At 45.0% G+C, this 27,050-nt stretch overlaps 1 protein-coding gene across 1 annotated transcript in view; it reads right to left on the bottom strand.

The window, feature by feature from the left end:
* The window catches only part of mau2 (MAU2 sister chromatid cohesion factor), a 62,775-nt gene extending 37,689 nt beyond the window's left edge, over positions 1-25,086 (bottom strand). Inside the window, exons 1-6 of the mRNA XM_052037777.1 lie at positions 24,783-25,086; positions 10,510-10,527; positions 8,703-8,768; positions 4,326-4,421; positions 2,832-2,926; positions 1,967-1,994 (exon numbers count right to left, since the gene is read on the bottom strand). Of these exons, the coding sequence (XP_051893737.1) occupies positions 1,967-1,994; positions 2,832-2,926; positions 4,326-4,421; positions 8,703-8,768; positions 10,510-10,527; positions 24,783-25,082 (603 nt within the window). The 5' untranslated portion in view covers positions 25,083-25,086. The remainder of the gene's footprint in view (positions 1-1,966; positions 1,995-2,831; positions 2,927-4,325; positions 4,422-8,702; positions 8,769-10,509; positions 10,528-24,782) is intronic.
* Between the last annotated feature and the right edge of the window lie 1,964 nt (positions 25,087-27,050).

Below are 27,050 nucleotides of genomic sequence, written 5' to 3'. Positions count from 1 at the left end.
TCCCACTGACCATCATCAATAGAACTTGTGACTGACTAACACACCTTGTTATAAAGACAAGTGCAGTGTTTGATACTACCCACAGTCACTTTGAAGGCCATGCCCTATACTCTAACTATGAAAATTGAAGATGCAATTGCCCTGTATAAAGACTAGCCCTTGAAGGAATTTCTTCTGTCTCTCTGGCTGACTTGCCCACCTGTGGATTCTGGCACTTCATTGAGTTTAACTGGTTAATTGATCACCTTCCAGCAATGACCAGTTCTGGGAATCACTATCCACTGAAACTGTGTACCAGCTTCTAATATCTGAGCTGATTCCACATGAACTGCATAGTTACGCAGCAGGTTTTAAATGAGAAATAACAGAAAACATTGAAAACATGCAGGCAGCATCTGTGAAACAGGATCCGAGTTATTCTTTCCGGCTGAAGACACCGTCCAAGTTCTGATCTGAAATGTTAACTGTTTCCCTTTACACAGATATTACCTGATACGCTGAATGTTTTCAGCATTTCCTGTTTTTATGTCAGATTTCCAGCACCTGATTTTTTTTTCAAAAATATAATTTTCCTTTGGATTTAAAATAATATTATTTTTTCGCACTTATTACAACACAGAAGGAAACCATTGAATCTATGCAAGTTCCCAAGAGAGTAATCCCGACAGTCTCACCCCGCAGCTCATTATTTCCCTGTACCCCTGCAACTTATTCTCTATCACATGCTCGTCAACTCCCCTTTGGTTCTTTTGCCACTTACCCAAACCAGGGGTTATTCACAGTAGCCAATTAACTTACCAGCCTGCCTTTAGGATGTGGGAGGAAAATGGGACACCCAGCAGGAACCCATTCTGTTATGGGGACAACGTACAAACTCCACACAGACAGCACCTGTGATCACGACTGAACTGGAGCCCCTGGAGTTGAGGCAGCAGCACTTTCTGCTCCTTCACTGTACCAATTTCATGTAGCGGGGCAAAAAGATCCCTCTGAAATTCTGTCAGTGCCAACATCCTTACCCTGATCAATTCAAGCCCCACTTGAGAACTGTAAGGACATTTAGTCCCAGACACTAAATTTTCCTTCAATTGTTTTCTCCCACAGAAGTTCACTCTGCTGCAGGTAAGATGTCCCAGAAATCCCATTACCCTCCATTTGACCAGTATTCATACACAAGTCTGGGCAGAGTCATGGAATAGTCATGGCAAGGAGGATTATCAGGATAACACAGCTGGCTGAGATCCTGCTCCACCATTCACTAGCATACTGAAGTGACCAGGAGCTGTCAGCCTGGCTAATTATTATTCCAACCCATATGGTCCCACTGCACCAGATCCATGTCCAAGTAACAAATGCAAACTGGAGATTAAGAAAAGGAGCCAATGCAATTGGGAAGTTCAGAAGTAGAGATGAATTCAACTCAATGTGAATTACAATATGGGCAACAGAAATTCAGACAAGCTCATGCTTGTGCAAGAAAGAAAGAGGCAAGCTGGTTGTGCATTAGAATAGTAGGTACCTCTGGTGTGGTTTAGAGTTTCAGTAGTAAACAGGCTGAAGCATGGACAGAATTAGACAGCAACTGAGCTAGAAATAGATGGCTTTAGTGATGGCAGATGTCTGTGGTCAGAAACGTAGCTCAGCATCAAATCAAGGGCTTGAATAGTCTTGGAAACCTCAGTTTCCAAAGGGATGGAGTCAGTGGCAAGGGAACAGGGTATGTAACAAGACCAAAGATAGCAGATTCAGTGTTCCCACTTTTTGGATGGAGAATATTTTGGCCAGTTGAGTAATAGATGGACAAACAATTTAGAAACCCTGGAGAGGTGAAGGTGAAGTAGAACTGGCGCTGGGTTCTTCCTGCGTGATTCCTACAGAGATGGGCACGGATGTTACAATACCTAGAGCAGAGAAAAATGCATACTAATAAAGTCAGTTACTAATTATACAAATTAGAAACACTTACCATGCCTTTACTTAAGAGGAAGAGTGCTCTGCAAAAGAAGTTTACATTTCCAATTAGGCATTTAGTTCAATAATAGACATGCAAAACATTAAACCAGACTGGTGAAATTGAAGGAAAAATTCACAAATTCATTTGAGATTTTCTGGAATCCTGCCCCAGAAACTTGACAAGAGAGTCCAGGATGACATCCTATGTAGTGCTGAGGGACTGCTGCAGCATTGAAGGTGCTGTCAGACATTGTGTTACATCAAGGCTCCGCCTACCTGGTCTGTCCTATTTGAGACTCCAGATTCATGTGGATGGCTATATTTTTTGTTAATTCATTTTTTGGGACCTGGGCTGTGTGTCAAATCAAACATTTATGGCCAGTCCCTAACTGCACTTGAATCGAGTTGTCATTTCATAGGACATTTAGGAGTTAATCACAGAAAGTGGGCCTGGAGTCCTATATAGGCCAGAACCGGAGAACAGATGGCAGATTTTCTTCCATCCGGTTCACTAACACCCATCAGGGTTTATTTTTTACTGACAATCCAGTCATCATTAATCAAATCGTTTTTTCCAAAGTCCAGTTTATTTACCAAATCTAACTTCCACAGCTGCCATGGTAGGATTTGATCTTCGGTCTCTGGATTATTAGTCGAGACCTCTGGATTACCAACCTGATAACGACAGCACCGCCACCATCTCACGTATTCAAAGTCCCTCTGAAGTGACCCAGCAACCATCTTAAGTTTAATCAGGGATAAGCAATAAATGCTGATGTCACACAATCTCCCCAAAGAGATTTTTTTTTAAATTGCAAGGTTGTGGTTTGGCTTATTTTTCCATCTGTGGATCTCAATCCCAGAGATTTGGGTCTTACCTTGTATATTCTGATCCCACTACTCTTGCATACTCAGCTCCAACTCCTAAGAGATCACATGCTGATACCAAATCTTTCTCTAACGTGTGCAGTTGCTGCCAGAAAAAGGGGGGGAAAAAGGGGAATTAAAGGATTGTCTCAAATTCTTTCACTGCCTTTAAAAGTATAGAAATACATGGTGTATAATGAAGATCAGTTTCATCCATCAGGAGTCAACAGGCAGGGGAAATGGAACACTGAATACAGTGCATTGGGCAGCAGGACTGCCATCATCAGCTCACAAACAACCAGGCCATTCTAGCCAAGGTCTAGCCCTGATATCAGAAGGTCACTGGGCAGGAATAGCAAGTTGGACAATTTCCCTCAACAATTGTGGAAATGCTAAAGTCAAATGTGAACCTTTCCAATGACCTCAAACACTGGCTGCTGGTAAATTCCAAGACTGAAGTAATCACTCATTCAATCAACTCTCTTCCTCAATGAAAGTACTGGCCTGTTTCTAAACCTTTGCAATTATTTCTCTGTACTTTTGCACTCATTTATCAATTTCCCACTTTAAATGCAATTGGTACTGCATCCAGTCAGCTTAATCCCTCTCACTCTTCTGAAAAACCTTACTCTGGAAAGATTTAGCTGGAATTCTAGCCACTGCTTCTCTGAATGCTCACTGTGAGGGGAATAAAGCATTCAGTCTCCTCCAGATTAGTTGCTTAGCCAACTACCAGAGAAAGCACTAGTTTGGTGCATTCAGTACAGAACCAAGGGTGTGCTAGGCTGTTCAAAAGTCAGACCAAGACCTTGCTTTTCCTTCTGAGCTGAATGGCAAAGGCTCCATGGTACTATTTCAAAGAACAGGGGTGTCCTTGTGTCACAGATCACTATCCACCGTGGTTTGAGAGAATATGCTGTGGGCAAATTGGTTTCCGCTTTTTCCACTTTACAACAGTGATTTCACTTTTGAAATACATTGCTGGCTGTAATGTGTTACAAGATATCCTGAAATACTGAAGGATACAAGTCATTCCTTGCCCTCAGGCAAGAGCGATGATAGCACAGAAAAACTCTCAGTAACCAGGCCATAAGAAAGATTAAACATCTGACATTGAGTGCCATCACCATTAATCCAGTGATCGCATTCCTTGTGGAGAATTAACAAAGATTTGATTTTTGGATCCACAACTGGGCTGTGAAGTTTAGCCACAAATTAAGGGCACAGTAAGGGGGGGGGGGGGGGGGGGGTCGCCCATTTAGAGTTGTGCCGTGGAAGGGGAATAAATGGAAAGTAGAACAGAGTTTGTGAAATCAGAGCTCTGGGTTAGGTAACTGCAGATGCAAACCTACTAGCTTCTGTCTGAAATGTCACCAGGCTACCCAGAGGTACTCCAAGTTGGTTAAGCTCTTAGTTCAACACTTCTAACACTTGTGGTGAAAGTTGACTTTTGATATTACATCATGAAGTCCCCATTAACTATAAGAAAACTAAAAGGTACATACTGCAAGCTGAAAGAGCAGTCGACAATGCCAGTAAGGTGTCTGCTGAGAGATCTGGATTGCTTTCCGTAAAAGTGGTTTTGCTGAATCTACCAGATTCTGAAAGACAAACAGTATCATTTCTTTAAGCAAACTCATGAAGCAAGGCAGAATACAGTCCTGCAGAGAGACAATCAGCACAAGTATGCCAGAAGATGCAAAACAGATGCAGTAATTATAATACACAATGACTGCAACAAAACTTCCCAGCAAAAAAGTTTAGAATTAAAGATTCTCTTTCCTGCAATTTCTAATGGTCCAGGAACAATCTAATCCAAGTTTTCAAGATATTCAGAAGAAATGATGAGGTGCAGAGAAACTTGTCCTCCTGGTTAGAGAGTCTTAGAACAGGATACATAGTCTGAAAATTAGAGCCAGAACTCAAGTCAGGAAATGATTCTACACGGTCAAAATTTGGAACTCTCGTCCACAAACTTCAATTGCTTGGAGTCCTAGAGATATATAGCATGGAAACCTACCCTCCAACACAGTCCGCACTAACAATTAACCACCCATTTACACCAATCCTACATTTATCCTATTTTTTTTATTCTTCCTACATTCTCTTCAAGCCCCCCCCCAACCCCCCCCAGATTCTACCACACACCTACAGACTGGCCAATTAACATACTAACCCACACATCTTTGAGACATAGGAGGACATCCAAGTGGTCGCAGGGGGAGTTCCACACAGATAGAACTGGAGGTCAGAATAAACCTGGGGCTCTGGTGCTGTGAGGCAGTGGTTCTACTAGTTATGCAACTGTGCAGCCAGTCTGACAGCTTTTTATTCAAAGCAATCAATGGACACAAGGAAAAGGCAGGCATATGGATTATGGCACAGCTAAATGGTCTACTCCAGCTCTATGTTCCCAGAGGTTTATACTGCACTCTTCTGTTGCAATCTCTCGCTATTTTATCAATTGTTCAAAGGCTGAGTGCTTCTCATGATACAGTTCCACTGCTCTCCCTGCAGTAAAATCAATATTCACCGCACTGTCTCCTACACCATTTTGTTCTTTCCCTGGTCCTGAGGGCCTGTGAAACCACTGTTTCTTCTAATTGTAGCTTTCAAAGTTCTGGTACTAAATGTCAACATCCACCAGCTTCATCTTGTCCTTTTAGAGTCCAATTGGCTTTGGTGCTTGCACCTTGCATGCTGCATCTTGCATGCTGTCAGAACCTCCCCAGCTATACGACTTCTCTGCCCTCCCTCGCGTCACTCCTATCAGGCATTCCATTGCTCCCAAAAGACAAAGCTTCCCTCTGATCTCAGTGGCAATTTAAATTTTCTTCTCCATTTAGTTTTGCATGCTGCCTAATGAATTTAAATTCATTAGTAGGAGATTACAGCAAGTGAAGAGAGGTGAATTTCCTTTACTACTAAAGGTTGCAGAAATACATGCCATCTTCCTTTCTGTTCATGTACTCCCTTCGCAAGGAACAACAAGACATCTCTGGTGGGACAATGAACTACAAAAAAAAATCCAAATTGTATAAAATGACTGCACAGAATTTTGAACCCACCAACTCCCAGTTGGGAAGAACTGGAAGACCAGAGAAACCATTGGTAAAGGAGTGCTTCACTCTGCTACACAGGAATGTATAAATAACACTTTTCTTTCCTGATTCCAATCCAAGCTGTTCCTGCCAGTTAAAATCAGATACAGCTCTGCAGGACAGAGAGGAGAGATTCTTAATCAGCAACAGGCCAACGGGATAGCGAGAGATCAGAGACAGCCATTCAGGGAAATATAAGGAAGAGATTGAAAAGTAGAGGGAGTCCAACTGGACAGATAAGAGGGAGATAAGATTTAAAATCAATGCACAGCCAGGTCTAAAACCAGGCAGGAAAGTTGCTGATTCAGTATTACACTACTGGAGGAAGGCAAATACTCCTTCGCTGCTCCACAACTGTGATATTTAAATTGATCCCCACTGTGAAAAATACAAGGAAATGGACTATTGTGGCCAACTGTTCTGAGCTAGCATTCACCCTCAATGCAGACAAACAGCTCTAAAGCACATTTACCCTTTCTGTCCATTTCCCATCACCTCCTCTTCAGGCACCCATGCAATAATATAAACTTGAAATTTAACGGTTTCTGCCTTAACCAATAATTCTAGAAGTGAACACTTTAGCTTCATAGTCCTAATGTTGCATATTTACTCCTGAATCTTTGGCACATTTCAGAATCATCAGCTATATTTACATTATTTATCTCTGCCCACCCTCGTAGAACTTTAAACATATCAACTGTATTGCCTGGAATTGGTACCCTTCTGAAGGAAGTAGAGTTTTTTTTTAAATTCACACTTGTACTTCCTCATACAAGAAAACATCCCTGTGAGACTTTGTAATATCCTCTACAAAACCACAATGTCCTTCTCAGAGGGTGAAGCCCAACATTGCATACTGCAGGCTGACAGAGGTTTTATTTTTTTCCTTGGCTTTTAAATTCTACACATTATGAAAAGAAATCTACAATTCTTGCAAGTTCGTATGATTTTATAAAACCGTTCCCATCAGCAAGAAATGTTGCCTCTAATGTCCTGTGCACCCATACATCCAAACTCTTCTGCCCTTCTCCAGCACCAAGACCAGTCCATTCAATGTACAACTATTGCTATCCTCTTTACAAAATGCACTATTACATGCTTAGAAACATTAACTTCTACCTGCCACTAATCCACTTTGTCACTTTCCCTTTATGGATAATTTTATTCTTCTAAACCAAGTTCCCAAGTTCTTCAAAGATCTGTTAGGCGTTAATGCTGACCTTGACATCTGTGCTGGCTGTAGCCAGCAAGTGGAATTACGCATGTTTTACCTGCATATGTGTAGTTTCTCTTCTTATGCAGACTAATCAGTTCTCTAGCACTGGCCTGTAATTACTCCTTACTGAAAACACTGAGTACAATGACAAGTCTACAATCCTCCACACTTAATAGAACCACAAGACTAAAATTAGTGTTTAAAATCCACATCGCTTCAATGGCGGTGAATACACTGAAGCTGAAAGGTATTTAAAAGGTGCATAATTAATTCCTCTGCTATCACTGGACTAAGAAAAGAGAACAAACCCATTTTCTGACTCCTCCCGCTGGACTCTGCCCTGTCAGCAAATAGTAAACTCCATTTGGATTTGATCAGGCTTGGACCTGATCAATCATCTTACGTGCAAGCTACTGAGAAATATCTACTGAACCAGGATTAAATCAACTTCACAACATCTGCCAGCTTCAACAAGATTCCACCACCAAACATGTATTCCCTTCCCTTCCCCTTTCAGCACTTCAAAGGGACTGTTCCGGTTGGGACTCCCTGGTTCACTCTTCTGACCCACCAACAACTCAGTCTTATGGCACTTTTCCATGCAACATCAGGAGATGCAACATCTGTCCTTTGATCCCTTCTCTACACACCATCCAGGGATCCAAAGTATCTTTCCAGACGAAGCAGCAATTCACTTGCACTTCTTCCAATCTAGTGCACTGCATTCAGTATTCACAGTGTGGCCTCCTCTACACTGTAGAAATCAAATGCAGACCTCAATCTGCAGGAGTGATGTCGAGCTTCCTCATCTGCCATTTAAAATTCTCCATCCCACTCTGACCTCAGTTTGAGGCCTCCCCCTGTTACAATGATGTCCAACACATGCTTGGCAAACAACACCTCATCATCCACCTGGGCAGATCGCAGATTGGACTCAATACTGAATTCTCCAAGTTCAGGTAACTTGCTTTCTCTGTCTATATCAGAACTGGCCATTTCTGCTGCAAGTCATCCATTTGTGATTTTGGCTGTTTTACTGTCTCCTTTTCTACAGCCTGATGTGCTGGGCACATGCTACAGCTCTGTTGGTGACACACAACACAGAACACAGAACAAGCAGTAATCCCATCCAACTACCCCGTTAACCCATTTAATCTGGTTTCAGCCTAGTACCGATATTCCCTCTGTGCTACCCATTCCTGCTTTCACCTTCTCTGCAACTTAAAATTATCTGTTTTCTCTCTTTTCCAGTTCTGAATAGTCTCCAATCTGAAACGGCTTCTCTTTCCAGAGGTGCTGCCCAAGCTGCTGAGTGTTTCCATCATTGTTTTATTTCTGAGTTCCAGCACCTGTAATCTTATATTTTCAATAAATCAACTCTTAATTTTCTGTATTGGTTTATTATTGTCACTTGTACCGAGGTACAGTGAAAAACTTGTCTCGCGTACCACTCGTACAGATCAATTCATTACACAGTGCATTGAGGTAGTACAGGGTAAAAACAATAACAGATTGCAGAGTAAAGTGTCACAATTTATTAAAAAATTAAGGGTTCTTTTTCTTACCTGGTGGCAATATAACTCTGAGAGAAGGCTGGCTGCTTCAAATTTGATATCTTCAAACTGTGGAATCTAACACATTCACATTAAGGACACATCAAATTCAATTGTTTGAACATAGCTGTTTAAATGCACTTTTCCCTTTCCAAAAGAGAAATTGCATCATTGGCTCCGAGGGCAAAATGTTGAAGAACTAAATGTACAAGTTTCCACCATGTTACCCAGAAACTTGGTTGAACAATTTCTATCTTCTGGCAGAATGGAATCAGAACAATTGGCCAGAAGTCACCATTACAAGCGACTGCATAAACAAGCTTCAACAACGCTCAGGCAAACAGCCATCACTGAGAAAGCAGCACTTTCCAGGCTCAGTTCTTCCAGCTTCTCCATCCAATGGCCCCAGTAAGTGTTGTGTTAAAAAAACTTGAGCATCAACAACAAAACAACTACACTATGCCTGTGAAAACGTGGAACTAGGCATGAAACTCCAGAAGGATGCAGGACAAAGAAGCAATTAAAAACAGAGCTGTGTTTTAAAGAAGATCAACAGAAGAAGGGGAGATGGAGGTATTTAGGAAGCAAATTCCAGTCTTTGAAGCTGAAAACATTGTGATAGTCCTTGCTGGGTAAAAGAGGAGATGGGTGTCAGAGGAACACAGTACAGGGACATGCGACTGGAGAAGATGATAAAGATCCAAAACGCTGTTATGATGGGATGTTAATGCAAGGGGGTGCATCTCGAATTGGAAATGTTTGGGGCACAGTGTAAATTAGCAAGGCTGAGGTGGTGGAGATTAGGATGCAGAGGAGAGAGCTTTTGGATGCAATAAACTTTTCAGAGGGTAGAAGATAAGGGACTGGCCAGCAGAACATAGTGATAGTTGAAGAGAAAACAATGGTATTGTGGAGGATTTTACCAAAAGAATGACCAAGATGGAAAGAGCAGAGTTATGTTAGAAATTAAAGCAGGCAGCTTCTGTGGAGAAAATGGGATTGAATTGGTCTGAAAGACTGAGTTTGTTGGAGTGACTAAGCACGCTGATTTCAGTCCTCCCAATCTTCCTGGAAGGATCTGCAGGTTATCGAACACTGGATATCACACCAACAGGTGGTACAGTGGCCAAGATGGGCAATAAGGAGCTGGGTGTTGTCACACAGATATTGATGATAGATATAGATATAGATAGCTGACCCTACAGGTGATTGAGGAAGAAAGAGCCATAGGCAATCTTTGGGGGGACTGCAGAGGCAAGAATGTGGAGACAGGAAGGGAAGCCATGGATGGAAGTGTCCTGGTTACGCTTACACATAATGCAAGACTTCTGCAGTTCTACGTACAAATTATTTATTCAGAGCTTGAGGCAATGAGCAAGAGGTGCAGTCTGGTAATATTTATAGCAAAGAAGCAGAAGCTGGCTTATAAAGTGAAGTAAGAGAACCAAAATAAAAGTACAGTTTTGCTTTTTATAGTATTGCAGAATAAATTACGGAGAGAGATTTTTCAACCTGCCCTTTGGACATGGATCCAAATGCCCTATTTAGTAGTTTACTTTTTCCATTTTCATTCCACATTGTTCGCAAATGTTCTCAAGGTCAGTGTTCTGACTTCAGAACTACTTCTGTAGAACCCAAGCAGCAAATGGCTGAGATGTTGTAATGTGCTAACTTGCTTGATCTGGGTATAACGACTTCAAGATTACCAGAAAATAATCTGCAATTGATTAGCCAGATTTAAAAAGAAAGGAACACTTTAGCCACTTGAATCAGCGAACAACTCTTCATTTGTGCCTTTTGTTTTGAATAAAAAGGATACTTGCTGGGATATTAACCACTGAAAAAGAGGAAAACAAAACAATTAGTCACGTTGGTTATGTTGCAATCCCTTAAATTTACATCCTGACATAACAGTTTAACATCAAACTCACTTAAAAGATTCTATACAGCAACATTTTATACCCATCTCTTTCTCATCAAGGAAACTTCAGTCCAATATCTTCACTAATTGAGGAACTCAAGTTTTCTGCTGCCTAATCATTACTTCCCGTTACAAATCATCTTTCAACCTCATTTTTTGGAATCTACTACTTCAACTTCAGACTCCCCTCCAGCCTTGCAAGTTCGGACATAAACCTTGCACTTCACTTACCTACGACTAAAGCCTTTGAAAACTATTCCTGATATTCTGAAACTTAGAGCCATAGAACACTATAGCACAGAAAACAGGCCACTCGGCCCTTCTAGTCTGTGCCGAAACTTTACATGGTGGGCCGAAGGGCCTGTATTGTGCCGTATTGTTCTATGGTTCTAGTCCCATTTACCTGCACCCAGTCCATAACCCTCCAGGCCTCTCCCGTCCATGTCTCTATCCAATTTATTCTTAAAACTTAAGAGTGAACCCACATTTACCACATCAGATGGTAGCTCGTTCCACACTCCCACCACTGAGTGGTTCCCCCTAAACCTTTCCCCCTTTCACCCTAAAGCCATGTCCTCTCGTACTTCTCTCTCCTAATCTAGGTGGAAAGAGCCTACTCGCATTTACTCTGTCTATACCCCTCAATTTTGTAAAGCTCTATCAAATCTCCCCTCATTCTTCTATGCTCCAAGGGATAGTCCTAACCTGTTCAATCTTTCCCTGTAATTCAACCCCTGAAGACCCGACAACATATGTGTAAATCCTCTCAGCACTCTTTCAATCTTACTGACATCCTTCCTATAGTTAGGTGACCAGAACTGCACACAATACTCCAAATTTGGCCTCACCAATGTCTTATACAACCTCACCATAACATCCCAACTCCTATACTCAATACTTTGATTTATGAATGCCAGGATGCCAAAAGCCTTTTTTACAACACTGTCTACCTGTGACGTCACTTTCAGGGAATTATGTATCTGAACTCCCAGATCCCTTTGTTCCTCCGCACTCCTCAGTGCCCTACCATTTACTGTGTGTGTCCTCCCTTGATTTGTCCTTCCAAAATGCAACACCTCACACTTGTCTGCATTAAATTCCATCTGCCATTTTCTGGCCCATTCTTCCAGTTGGTCCAGATCCCTCTGCAAGCTTTGAAAGCCTTCCTCGCTGTTCACTACGCCTCCAATCTTAGTGTCATCAGCAAACTTGCTGATTCAATTTACCACATTATCTAGATCATTGATATAGACAACAAACAACAATGCTCCCAGCACAGATCCCTGAGGCACACCATTAGTCACAGGCCTCCAGTCTGAGAAACAGTCATCTGCTACCACTCTGTCTTCTCCCACACAGCCAATTTCGAATCCAGTTTACAATCTCTCCATGGATACCTAGTGTCTGAACCTTCTGAACTAACCTCCCATGTGGGACCTTGTCAAAGGCCTTACTAAAGTCCATGCAGACAACATCCACAGCCTGTCCTTCATCTACTTTCTTGGTAACCTCCTCGAAAAGCTGTACAAGATTTGTTAAACACGATCTACCATGCACAAAGCCATGCTGACTATCCTTAATCAGCCCTTGGTTGTCCAAATACTTGTATATCCGATCTCTCAGAACACCTTCCAATAATTTACCCATTACGGATGTCAGGCTTACCGGCCAGTAATTACCTGGTTTACTTTTAGAGCCTTTCTTAAACAACGGAACAACGTGAGCTACCCTCCAGTCCCCCAACACCGCACCCATGGCTAAGGACATTTTTATTCAAAAATAACATTCTAAGACATGTAATTTTTAAAAATGTGTTAGATTTCTTAAAGGTCCAAAGGTAAACAAATAAAAGTCAGGCAATGTGTACAGAGCTGATCTTTGGAAAAAACTGAAAGGGAGAAGGCCAGGTAGATAAGGTGGTTAAGAAGATGTACAGGATATTTGCTCTAGGCAGAGCACAGAATACAAGAGCAGGGAAGTCATGGTACAACTACACAAAACAATAGGTAGGCCACTGCTGAAGTAGTGCGTACAGCCTGGTCACCAATGGGTGTGCATTAGCAGAGGTTCAGAGGAGATTGATTAAGGTGGAGCATTTCAACTACAAGGAGAGACTGACAAGTTGGGCTTGATTTCCTTGGAGGGCAGGAGATCGAGGAGGGACCCAAATGAGATGTACAAAATTATGAGGGACATAGATATGGTAGACCTTTCAGTTTAGCAGAGGTGTCTATAACCAGAGGGCTTAGGTTTAAGGGATAGGAGATCGAGGGGATCAGAGCAAGTATTTTTTCATTACAAGGTTGAAATCTCAAACACATTGCCCGAGAGGATGGTGTAGGCAAGTACTCTCATAACTATTTAGTACTTAGATGAGAGTTTGAAATACTAAGGCATAGAAAGCTCTGAGCCAAATGCTGAAAAATAGGATTAGTACAGACAGGAACTTGATGACCAGCAGACACAATGGGCCAAAGGGCCTATTTCCAAGCTGTATGATTCTAATCATTCAATGACCTGATATATTTTTGAGCTTTTACATGATTTATTATTTTAGATTCTTCTATTCATTGGGCAATAGATTAATAAACCCAACTGGATCAAGGCCTAAACAGCCTGCTCATCACAAAGTTGCGTGGGTTTTAATGCACGAATCTCATCACCTTATTCTAGCAATTTTTATGAAGTGAAACCATGCAAATCACACCAGGATAAGATTTAGAAATTTCAGTTGACTGACTATTAGCTGAAGGAAGAATCTTGGCCAGATTACAAACCAATGCTATTCTTTTTCAATAGGTCAAGATAGAGTCATAAAGCCAGGGTAATACAGTCCAGAAACAGGCCCTTTGGCCCAACTTGTCCAAGGTGCCCATTTAAGCTAGTACCATTTAGCTGTGTTACCACAAGATAGACCATAAGATACAGGAACAGAATTAGGCCATTTGCCCCATCAAGTCTGCTCCGCCATTCAACCCTGGCAGACTTTTTTCTCAACCCCATTCTCCTGCCTTCTCCCTGTAACCCTTAACTCCTTTACTGATCAAAACCGGGCGTTTGGCATGTATCCCTCAAAATCTTTCCTATCCATACACTTATCCAAATGTCTTTTAAATGTCATTACTGTACCCTCCTTAACTACCTTCTCTGGCAGCTCGTTCCATATACACACCACCCTTTCTGTGAAGTTGCCGCCTCTTAGGTCCCATTTAAATCTTTCTCCTCTCAGCTTAAACCTAAGTCCTCAAGCTTTTGGTTCCCTTTCTCTGGGAAAAAGACTGTGCATTCACCCTATTGATGCCCCTCATGACCTTATACACCTTCATAAGGTCACCCCTTACTCTCCCACATTCCAAGGAATAAAGTCCTAGCCTACACAATCTCTCCCTACAACTCAGGCCCTTAAGTCTGGCAACATTCTCATAAATCTTCTTTGTACTCTTTCCAGCTTAATGATATCTTTCCTATAACAGGATGACTAAAACTGCACACAATATTCCAAGCACGGCCTCACTAATGTCAGAATCAGGTTTATTATCACTGACATATGTCGTGTAATCTGTTGTTTTGTGGCAGCACAGTGCAAGGCATAAAAATTACAAGTTACAAAAATAAATAATAGTGTGAAGGAGGAATAATGAGGTAGTGTTCATGGACCGTTCAGAAATCTGATGGCAGAGGGAAAGAAGCTGTTCCTGAAATGGTGAGTGTGGGTCTTCAGGCTCCTGTACCTCCTCCCTGATGGTAGTAACATGAAGAGGGCATGTCCCGGGTAGTGAGGGTCTTTAATGATGGATGTCGCCTCCGAGGTGGGGAGGGTTGTGCCCATGGAGTTGGCAGAGTCTACAACCCTGTGCAGTCTCTTGCAAGCCTGTGCATTGGAGCCTCCATACCAGGTGGTGATGTAGCAGTCAGAATGCTCTCCTCCATACGTCTGTAGAAATTTGTAAGTCTTTGGTAACATACTAAATCTCATCAAACTCCTAATGAAGTAGAGCCACTGGAATGCCTTCTTCAAGACTGCATCAATGTGTTGGACCCAAGATAGATTCTCTGAAATGTTGACGCCCAGGAACTTGAAGCTGCTCACCCTTTCCACCTCTGACCCCTCAATGAATACCGGTGTGTATTCTCCCAAACTCCCCTTCCTTAAGTCCACAATCAATTCCTTGGTCTTACTGATGTTGAATGTGAGGTTGTTGTTGCGACACCACCCAACCAGCCGATCTATCTCACTTCTGCATGCCTCTTTGTTGCCATCTGAGACAACAGTGTCATTGGTGAATATATAGATGGTATTTGAACTGTGCCTAGCCACACAGTCCTGAGTGTAGAGAGAGTAGAGCAGTGGGCTAAGCATGCATTCTTAAGGTGTGCCTGTGTTGATTGTCAGCAAGGAGGAGATGTTACTACCGATTCTCACTGACTGTGGTCTCCCAATAAGGAAGTCGAGATCCCAGTTGCAGAGGCCCAGAAGCTTGTTGATTAGTACTGAGGTGATGCTGGGTTTGGAGATACAAATGGGCAGCTCAGGTAAAGAGCACAGGTTCTCTTCTAGTGAGGGACACGAGTGAACTAAATGGGGTTTTTACAAAAATCCAGTGGAATTGTGACTAGTTTTTTTAAAATTAGAAACATAGAAAACCTATAGCACAATTCAGGCCCTTTGGCCCACAAAGCTGTGCTGAACATGTCCCTACCTTAGAGACCGATAGCCCTCTATTTTTCTCAGCTCCATGTACCTATCCAGAAGTCTCTTAAAAGACCCAATCGCAGCCACCTCCACCACCGTTGCTGGCAGCCCATTCCACACACTCACCACTCTCTGAGTAAAAAAAAACTTACCCCTGACATCTTCCCTGTACCTACTCCCCAGCACCTTAAACCTATGTCCTCTTTGGCAACCATTTCAGCCCTGGGGAAAAGCCTCTGACTATCTACACTAGAGGTTTTCAACCTGTGGTCCGTGGACCCCTGGGGGTCCGTGGCGGGTTGCCAGGGGGTCCGCGAGCAAGCCAAGAAAAAAATGGAAAAGCGACCTGTTGTAGCTCACTTGCTTTCTCCAGTTTTCCCCTTTTCAGAAAATCAGCCGTATCCATTCTATCTGTTATAGGCGACAATCTTAAAGACTTAGTTGGTGTTCCTTTCTGGTAAGCTGCTGCTTAATATTCGATTTGTGTAGTCAGAGTAGTCAGCAGTGTTCACTACTCACTACTATTCAGTTGTGCACTGTAGTGTTAGTGAGACTGAGTGACGTTGTTGGTGTGCCTTAATAATATTGCTTACTTACCATGCATTTACGCCACAGTGACGTCACTGTTAAACGAAAAGTGCGCAAGCATGTAAATTTTAGATTACTGAAAAACAAAATTATCAAAACTAATAGTAATTAAACTGTCCAGTGTGTATTGCTGAGCATGGAGAAATTTCTGAAGAGAAAAGCTGACCAGAAACCGGGAGATTCTGATGACGAAGGGGATAAGGGTGACCGAAAGAGAAAATAACGCAAGTACAATCCAGAATACATTTCACATGGCTTCATCGCAGTGGGAACAAATGCGGACCAACCTCTCTGTGTTGTGTGTTTGCAAACACTGTCCAACAATGCAATGAAACCAGCGAAATTGAAGCATCATTTAAACAACAGTGCATCCAGATATTGCAGTAAGCCGAAGGAATATTTTGAGCGGCCAAAAGGAGCTGTACCTCAAGCAGAAAGGCAAAATGACAGCCTGCACCACTGTAAATGAGAAGGCTCTTCGCACATCATATTTGGTAGCATTACGAATAGCACATTCAAGAAAGCTTCACACAATTGGAGAAGAGCTTATACTGCCTACAGCAGTAGATATGTACAAAGTTGTACTGGGAAAAGAATTCAGTCAAAAACTGAAAGCCATTCCACTGTCTGATAACACAGAAAGCAGAGGAATTGGCGATATGGTGGAAGATATATATGGAGCCCGCTGACAGCACGTCTTCAGCAAGTCAGATTTGCGATTCAGCTCGATGAAAGTACTGATGTTGCCAGTGCTGTGCGGTTGTTGGTTTATGTTCGATATTGCTGGGAAGGAAAGGCTTTGGAAGACACTTTGTTTCGCAAGGCACTCCCAGGGCCGTACAACCGGTGAAGAACTTTTCCGTGTGCTTGACACTTTTTTTGTACAATCAGCAATTGGCGTGGACACAATGTATTTGGAGTATGCACGGATGGTGCTGCCACAATGATGGGATGGAAAGTCGGGTCTAGTCGCACGAGTGAAAGAAGTAGCTCCACATGTAGCAGCAACCCACTGCATGATTCACCATGAGGTCTTTGGCTGCAAAGGATATGGATGAAAAATCTTGCAGATGTGTTTTCCACGTGCATTAAAATCATTAACTCTATCAAAGCCAGGCCACTCAATCATCGTTTGTTTGAAAACATATGCCGTGAAATGGAAGCCGAGCATAAGCATTTGTTGCTATATATAGAAGTCAGATGGCTGTCACGAGGCCACGTTGTGCAGAGTGTATATGAATTGCGAGATGAACTGTTCGTTTTTCTAAATGAGAATAACGGATCATTGGCACAGTGCTTGACAGATGAGATGTGGGTTGCCAGATTAGCTCATCTTGCAGATATTTTCAACATTTTGAACAGCTTAAACCTATCATTGCAAGGACCTGGCTCAAATGTTCTGAAAAACGCATGACAAAATCAATGCCTTCCAGAAAAAACTGCGTATCTGGAAGGAAGATGCGAGCAAGGTGTCTATGATATGTTTCCGTTGCTGGCTGACTTTCTGACAGTGAACGAGACTAAGACAGAGGCCACTGCAAGCACCATTTTGAACCATATTCAACAGCTGTCACATTATTTCCATGAGTACTTCGGCAACGATGACACCAGTATGTTTGATTGGATTCGAAATCCGTTTGAATGCATGCTTACTGATTTAACTGGACGTGAACAAGAAGAATTGGCTGAACTGTCATCTGACAGGACTTTGCGCTTTCAGTTCAACCCAATGTCACTGTTGTCGTTCTGGATAGCATGTTCCCAGGAGTATCTGCTGCTGTCCGGCAAAGCCATCAATAGTCTTTTACCATTTGGCAACCACTTACTTGTGCGAAATAGCATTTTCTGCAGTCACTGCCATGAAAACCAATACAGATCAAGACTGAACATTGAGGATGACATACGCGTATGTTTGTCGCACATACCACCACGTTTGGTCAAACTCTGCAGTGCAAAACAGGCACAACCTTCACATTGAACTGAACACTGAAAGATACCTCTGGTAATTATCGGTGATTGAAATAGTCACTATTTCAATAGGGCCTGTGTGCAGTAATTTAAGTGTTGTTTGCATGAATTATCAATTGTTTGATTTTGTGGGCTTTGGGGGTCTGCCATCTAACAAGGACATGTTCTGGGGGGCCGCAGCATGAAAAAGGTTGAAAACCACTGATCTACACTATCAATGCCTCTCACCATCTTATATACCTCTATCAGGTCCCCCCTCATCCTCCGTTGCTCCAAGGAGAAAAGGCCGAGTTCCCTCAACCTGCTTTCAAAAGGCATGCTCCCCAATCCAGGCAGCACCTTGTAAATCTCCTCTGCACCCTTTCTATGGCTTCCACATCCTTCCTGTAGTGAGGTGACCAGAACTGAGCACACTACTCCAAGTGGGGTCTCACCAGGGTCCTATACAGCTGCAGCATTACCTCTCGGCTCCTAAATTCAATTCCACGATTGATGAAGGACAATACACCATATGCCTTCTCAACCACAGAGTCAACCTGCGCAGCTGCTTTGCCTTCTGTGGGCCAGTTCTGGATCCATAATGCAATGTCCCCTTGGGTCCCCATGCCTCTTTACCTCCAAGTACTCCTAATTCCAGATTATCTGATTTGGTGGTGTTTAAACTCAACTCCGAATTGTTTGTTTAGCTAGCAGGCCAAACTCTACTATTGTACCATCGTCAAGGTGCCATTGAACTTCAACCTAACATTATCTATACCAATTTGCAATATACTCATGGAAAATTTACAACACTGAGAAACCCATTCAATCCACTGTGTTAATTTGGTCAAGAAAAAACTCTCCATAAAATCCCATCTGCTGATGCTCAAACTGTGACCTCCATTCCCCTTTCGGGCACCGACTTTCAGACCGCTATCATCCTCTAATGCAGGGAAAAAAAATTTCACCAATGCTCTATCCTTCTCAAAATCAGATTTATTATCACTGACATATGATGTGAAATTTGTTGTTTTGCAGCAGCAATACAGTGCAAAGACAAAAATCTATAAAGTACAAAAATAAATAAGTATTGCAAAAAAAAAGGAATAATGAGGTTGGGTTCAAGGACCGTTCAGAAATCTGGTGAGGGAAGTAGCTGTTCCTGAATCGTTGAGTTTGGACCTACAGGCTCCTGTACCACTTCCCTGACGGTAGTAACAAGAAGCAGGCATGTTCTGGATGATAAGGGACCTTAGTGATGGATGCCGCCTTCTTGAGGCACCGCCTCTTTAAGATGTCCTCAATTGTGAGGAGGGTTGTGTCCATGATGGAGCTGGCTGAGTCTACAACCCTCTGCAGCATCTTGCGATTCTATGCACTGGAGCCTCCGTACCAGGCTGTGATGCAACCAGTCAGAATGCTCTCCACCATACTTCTATAGAAATTTTTAAGTCTTTAGTGACATATCAAATCTCCTCAAACTCCTAATGAAGTAGAGCCACTGGCGTGCCTTCTTCATGATGGCATCAATGTATTGGGCCCAGGACAGATCCTCTGAAATGTTGACACCCAGGAACTTGAAGCTGCTCACCCTTTCCACTGCTGACCCCTCAATGAGGACTGGTGTTTGTTCTCCCCGACTTCCCCTTCAAGTCCACAATCAATTCCTTCGTCTTGCTGATGTTGAGTGTGAGCTGCTTGTTGCAACACCACTCAACCAGCCGATCTATCTCACTCCTGTACGCCTCCTCATCGCCATCTGAGATTCTACCAACAACAGTAGTGTCATCGACAAATTTATAGAACACTACACAACAGTACAGGCCCTTTGGCCCACAATGTTGTGCCAACATCTTATCCTGCTCTAAGATCTATCTAACTCTTCCCTCCCACATAGCCCCCTATTTTTCTATCATTCATGTGTCTATCCAAGAGTCTCTTAAATGTCCCTAATGTACCTGCCCCCACAACCTCTGCAGGCAGTGCATTCTATACACCCACCACTCTCTGTGTAAAGAACTTACCCCTGACATCCCCCTTGTACCTTCCTCCAATCACCTTAAAACTATGTCCCCTTGTGTTAGCCATTGTTGCCCTGGGAAAAAGTCTCTGACTGTCCCCTCGATCTGTGCCTCTTATCATCTTGTACACCTCTATCAAGTCACCTCTCATCCTCCTTATCTCCAAAGAGAAAAGCCCTAGCTCGCTCAACCTATCCTCATAAGGCATGCTCTCCAATCCAGGCAACATCCTGGTAAATCTCCTCTACACCCCCTCTAAAGCTTCCACATCCTTCCTATAATGAGGCGACCAGAACTGAACACAATACTCCAAGTGTGGTCTGGACCAGATTTTTACAGAGCTGCAACAGCACCTTGGCAGCTCTTGAACTCAATAGGCCCGACTAATGAAGGCCAACACTCCATACGCCTTCTTAACAACCTATGGACGTGGACCCCAAGATCCCTGTTCCTCCACATATAGATGGTGTCTGTCAATTACTTTAAAGCTATGCCCTCTGGTTTCTCACCCTTCTCAGGGAGATCGGTCCTACCAATTTACTCTAAATAGACCATGCATAATTATGAATATCTCAATTAAGTCTCCCCTCAGCCTCCTCTGTTCCAAAAATAAACATCATCTTATCCAATCTTTCCTCATTGCTTCAATTTTCCAATCCCGACCTCATTTTTATGCATCTCCTCTGTGCCTTTTCTATTTCAATTGCATCTTCCTTGTAATGTGGGTACTGTAGGAAGTACTCAAGCTGTGGTCTAACTGGTATTGTACATGGTTCTAGCATAACTTCCTTGCTCTTAGGGCCTTGGCTAATAATGGATAGCACCCTGAATGCTTGCTTTTTAAACATATCTACTCATCCCCTCACCCTTTAATGATCTGTGCACATACACTCCAAGACATCTCTATTCTTCCATACCACTTAATATCTTTTTTTTATTGTAAACGACAACGCTTGTCTGGTTGCAATTCCATGTACAGACTATGTCCACAAATGCTGAGACCACAAACTGCAAGCAAACAAAAACTACATACTAATAGTCAACTTAAATCACAAAAATCTGACAAGACTAAGTACTTGACTAGACTGAAAGCAACATATTCTTAAGAATCCATTACTCAAACACAAGAGATACTATTACAAATTCCAGTCTGATGGTTAAGAATGTGTACTGTGATTTGAAACACTGAGTTAGACAAAGCAAGTTTGGTTCTCAATCTTCATGAGGATACAATCATCTGACTCTAGACAATAGCAAGTATCACAAGTAATCTACTTTTCACCCCAGTTAAAGCAGGTAAAATAATTATTTAAGGACCTCTGTGCTAGACCATTTTCTGGTGAAAATGTTCATTCATAAACTACAAACAAGGCCAATAACTATTTGTGACCCACTGAAATCTTCTCATTGGGGCATGAAGTGTTTAAATTGCAGTGTAGTGTTCAGAAACCTTCACCAGTGACCTATAGATACAAGTTTTAATCCCCTCACAGCACTGGGGAATTTAAGTAATTAAATAAAGCTGGAACTAAAATACAAAAAGGGTAATTTCAGTAATTGTCACTGTAATGTTATTAGAAGCCCATCTTGGTAAATTGGTTTGTTATTGTCATATGTACCCAGATACAGTGAAATACTTTGCCTTGTTTTACAATGCCATCCATACAGGTCATTTCTTTACAACAGTGCATTGAGGTGGTACAAGGAAACAATAACAGAAGGCAGAATAATTCACAATCCAGTCTGACACACATGCAATTCCAGACCCAAAAATATGGCTCATTCTTAATGCCTTCCCAGTTTAAGGGCAATTAAGGTTAGTTAATAAATACTGCAACTGAGTGACGTCCACATCCCATGAAGGTATAAATAAAAAACCCAACAACATCTACTGTCTCAGCTCACATGCAACGATTGTCTAGATGGTGATAGAAAGCTGCTGTTACCATGGAACCATATCAATAAGGCTCAGTGTGTTTGGGAAAGCAGAAATACAAAGAGAATGAAAAAGAGGGAAGAAAAAAATGAACATGCACAGCCATTGATGTTGAGATGTATGACAAATCCTGTAGATAACCAGCAGGTCATTGCACTAAGAGCGGGAGCTTCAGCACACCACTTCCAACACTCCAATTTTATTTTACACTCCTGGCACCCACAGCAACCAGGGCACTGATATAGAACTAAGTACAATTAACAAATAAAAGTGTTTGCCAAGATCTGTGACCCCAGAATCACACAGGTCTCCCAGGTGCAAGCAGCTGACAAGGCAAAAGGACTCTTGAAATTCAAAAACCACAAGTGAGAGAGGAACTATGTCAGTAAACAACTGAATGTGTACAGGCAGAGCAGCTGCAGTATGGATGGCTCTAACCCTTACTTTTGGCTGAAACATGCAGATTATTGTTAGATGCTTTTCAAATACAATTATGCTTCATCATGTTTTAAACAACTTTAAATTGACAGATGCATAAAAAATTGTTTGGATATATTGTGTGATCACATATCACAGAGAGGAGATTTAATAAAAACCACACCAGAACAATTTAGCTTCCAAATATACCAAACAAAAATGTCGTTCACAGAAAGGTAAATGCTATAACAGAGAGACATTTGATTAAGCACAGAACCATAAAGCAATTATAATAGCTGGCAATAAAATAAAATAAATCTGGGTACAGTGTGCTATGAACTGTGCACCATGGGCTGTTGGTTCACACCCAGTCATTGTAGCAATACACATCTCAATTGTGGTATGGGAAAAGCTGCTATTTGTCACAATAAAAGGAACATTGACCATTTCCTTCCTCCACTCTCAAACACACTGGCAAATGTTGCTGAGCACTGGGAAAGAGAGGCCAGATCCCCCATTTAGTGATGGTGGATGAGAGAGGGGGGACACAAGAAGACAAAGACAAAATAATATACACTCAATTTTGGTATAAGCAATGTTTTTCTCATCCTCTTTAAAAATGCCAAATTCATCTCTCTCCAATCACAACTCAAAAATTGGCATTCGATATTTTTTCCCCACATACTTTTCTAAACCGTAACATTTACATCATATTCCTTATCAGTGTCATGGTCTGTGCACTCACTGATTATCTAAAAGATGCCTCTGTTTTACCACCCAGCTTGTTTCTCTTACAGTACTCTACAAAGGCCATGATCCCCAAACCAGGAAATAGTTTCCAATTCCTAACCCACATATATCACTTCAAGCCTATTCACCATTAAACATGTGTTTCAGCAACACTAGTCCTTGAATAGAACATGCTATTCTACTGCCTATCTTTCCAGGTGACAACACATTAAAATATCCTTTCAGATCTCCCTCACATTTTTCTTTTGATCTTTGTTGGCACAATAATTATCCCAACACCCTGGTCATGTAAACCCCTCAAACACTGCCAAATTCAAAGTACTGTTCAATTATCTCATTGTTGTTTGCTCAATCTTATTATTTTTAGCAAACTGACAACAACTGTATTCTGATGAGCAAATCTTTGCCTGTGACACAAGACCTGCTGCAAGTAAAACTTTCCTTAATTAAACTGCACATTAAATAAGGGCAGGAAAAAATTGAAATGCCATTTAATAATAAGCATATTGCTCTACTTCTGAGATCTCTATTGTCAAAGGGATTCATGTTATTTGTATGACGGTGGTACAGTCGCCTGAATGAAGGGAGAAAATAGTCAGGAGAGGGAGTGAGATGAGGCAGGTGCTGAAGGAGGGAGAACAAGGGGCCAGAGTGGAGCAGGGTTGGGAGGGAGAGTACAGGTAAGGACTGTGGGGTGGGGGGCAGAGGGTGGGGAGGATATTAGGGGGCAGGAGGGGGGGCAGAGGGTGGGGAGGATGTTAGGGGGCAGGAGGAGGGCAGAGATGGGGAGGATGTTAGGGGGCAGGAGGGGGGCAGAGGGTGGGGAGGATGTTAGGGGCAGGAGGGGGGCAGAGATGGGGAGGATGTTAGGGGGCAGGAGGGGGGCAGAGGGTGGGGAGGATGTTAGGGGCAGGAGGGGGCAGAGGGCTGGGAGGATGTTAGGGGGCAGGAGGGGGGCAGAGGGTGGGGAGGATGTTAGGGGGCAGGAGGGGGGCAGAGGGTGGGGAGGATGTGAGGGGGCAGGAGGGGGCAGAGGGTGGGGAGGATGTGAGGGGGCAGGAGAGGGGCAGAGGGTGGGGAGGATGTGAGGGGGCAGGAGGGGGGCAGAGGGTGGGGAGGATGTGAGGGGGCAGAAGGGGGGCAGAGGGTGGGGAGGATGTGAGGGGGGCAGGAGGGAGGCAGAGGGTGGGGAGGATGTGAGGGGGCAGGAGGGGGGCAGAGGGTGGGGAGGATGTGAGGGGGCAGGAGGGGGGCAGAGGGTGGGGAGGATGTGAGGGGGGCAGGAGGGGGGCAGAGGGTGGGGAGGATGTGAGGGGCAGAGGGTGGGGAGGATGTGAGGGGGCAGAGGGTGGGGAGGATGTTAGGGGGCAGAGGGTGGGGAGGATGTTAGGGGGCAGAGGGTGGGGAGGATGTTAGGGGGCAGAGGGTGGGGAGGATGTTAGGGGGCAGGAGGGGGGCAGAGGGTGGGGAGGATGTGAGGGGGCAGGAGGGGGGCAGAGGGTGGGGAGGATGTTAGGGGGCAGGAGGGGGCAGAGGGTGGGGAGGATGTTAGGGGGCAGGAGGGGGCAGAGGGTGGGAAGATGTTAGGGGGCAGGAGGGGGCAGAGGGTGGGGAGGATGTTAGGGGGCAGAAGGGGGGCAGAGGGTGGGGAGGATGTTAGGGGGCAGGAGGGGGCAGAGGGTGGGGAAGATGTTAGGGGGCAGGAGGGGGGCAGAGGGTGGGGAAAGGGGGCAGGGGGTGGGGGTGTGGGCAGACACCTTTCCTTGTTTCCCTATCCCGAGCTCGTACGTCGCCCTGTGCCGCCCTCCCCACTGCTCACCGCCTTCTCGAGGTGCGAGCGGGCCTGCTCCGTGTTCTTGGTGTGGTGGTACAGGACGCTGCCGAGCTGAAGGTGGGTGCGGGCCTCGATGCGCTGCGACGGCTTGAACTGGAAGATGGCCTGCAGGCAGTGCACGCACAGCTTGATCTTGGGCGGGCTGGCCGTGCGGAAGTTCTCGGCGAAGCCCAGCAGCGCCAGGTACCAGGCGTCCGTGTACTGCGGCGGCTGCTGAGAAGGCTGGGGCTGCGGCTGCGCCTGGGGTTGCTGCTGCTGAGGGCCGCTAGCGCCAACCGCCGCCATCTTACCCGCATCCGCGACAAACATCGCGAGAGGTGGGGCCGGCCCGAGAGCTGGCACCGGGAGGGCGGGGCCTGGGGAACCCGCTGACGTCATGGGGAAGGAGCACCTGGGAGGTCAGCGTGGGTCCGGCGCGGAGCTGAGCTGGTGCCGGAGGTGCGCTGGGTGCAGGGACGGGGACGGGTGCCGGAGGTGCGCTGGGTGCAGGGACGGGTGCCGGAGGTGCGCTGGGTGCAGGGGACGGGGACGGGTGCCGGAGGTGCGCTGGGTGCAGGGACGGGTGCCGGTGGTGCGCTGGGTGCAGGGACGGGTGCCGGAGGTGCGCTGGGTGCAGGGACGGGGACGGGTGCCGGAGGTGCGCTGGGTGCAGGGATGGGGACGGGTGCCGGAGGTGCGCTGGGTGCAGGGACGGGTGCCGGAGGTGCGCTGGGTGCAGGGATGGGGACGGGTGCCGGAGGTGCGCTGGGTGCAGGGACGGGTGCCGGAGGTGCGCTGGGTGCAGGGACGGGTGCCGGAGGTGCGCTGGGTGCAGGGACGGGTGCCGGAGGGTGCGCTGGGTGCAGGGACGGGTGCCGGAGGTGCGCTGGGTGCAGGGACGGGGACGGGTGCCGGAGGTGCGCTGGGTGCAGGGACGGGTGCCGGAGGTGCGCTGGGTGCAGGGACGGGGACGGGTGCCGGAGGTGCGCTGGGTGCAGGGACGGGTGCCGGAGGTGCGCTGGGTGCAGGGACGGGGACGGGTGCCGGAGGTGCGCTGGGTGCAGGGACGGGGACGGTGCCGGAGGTGCGCTGGGTGCAGGGACGGGTGCCGGAGGTGCGCTGGGTGCAGGGACGGGTGCCGGAGGTGCGCTGGGTGCAGGGACGGGGACGGGGTGCCGGAGGTGCGCTGGGTGCAGGGACGGGTGCCGGAGGTGCGCTGGGTGGCAGGGACGGGTGCCGGAGGTGCGCTGGGTGCAGGGATGGGGGACGGGTGCCGGAGGTGCGCTGGGTGCAGGGACGGGTGCCGGAGCTGCAGTGGGTGCAGGGACGGGTGCCGGAGCTGCAGTGGGTGCAGGGACGGGGTGCCGGAGGTGCACTGGGTGGCAGGGATGGGGACGGGTGCCGGAGGTGCACTGGGTGCACGGTCGCTGCAGGTATAGGACAGCTGCAGACCGAGGGGTGAGGGGCACAGAGGAGTCAGACCGATTACATAGTTAGCAGATGTTGAAAATGGGGAACTTCCACCTTGGCAGCAAGGGTGGAAAAGTAGAGTACTGGATAAATCGGTAAGTTGGTTGATTATTGTCACGCATACAGTGAAAAACTTTGTTTTGCATGCCATCCATACAGATCATTTTATTACAACAGTGCCATCTTCTCGCAGCTACCATCCAGCAGGAGGTACAGAAGCCTGAAGTCCCACACCATCAGGTTCAAGAACAGTCACTTCACTTCAACCATTTGGTTCTTGAACCAACCGGCTGCTTATATGATTCTTATGTGCCTGTGATGCTGCTGCAAGTAAGTTTTCATCGCACCTGTGCATACATGTACATGTCTACAGATTCACTACTCTCTGGAAAAGCAGTTCCTCCTCATCTCCCTCCTAAATCTGCTCCCCCGAAATCTTGAGCCTATTATAGTCTCACCTACCAATGGAACTAATTTTCCTGCCTCTATCTTATCTATCCCTTTCTAATTTTATATGTTCCTATAAGATCCCTTCACATTCTTCTGAATTCCAGCAAGTATAGTTCCAAGCAATCAATCTCTCCTCATAGGCTAACCCCCTCATCTCCGGAATCAACCTGGTGAACCTCCTCTGCACCGTCTCCAAAGCCAGTATATCTTTCCTCCAGTAAGGAGACCAGAACTGCCACGCAGTATTCCAGGTGCAGCCTCACCAGTACCCTGTACAGGTTGCAGCATAACCTCCCTGCTCTTAAATTCAATCCCTCCAGCAATGAAGGCCAACATTCCATTTGCCTTCTTGAT

Source organism: Pristis pectinata, chromosome 24, assembly GCF_009764475.1.
Source record: "Pristis pectinata isolate sPriPec2 chromosome 24, sPriPec2.1.pri, whole genome shotgun sequence".
In the NCBI taxonomy this organism is placed as follows: domain Eukaryota; kingdom Metazoa; phylum Chordata; class Chondrichthyes; order Rhinopristiformes; family Pristidae; genus Pristis; species Pristis pectinata.
The sequence above is the reverse complement of the archived record's forward strand: the minus strand, read 5'-3'. Positions and strand labels throughout refer to the sequence as shown.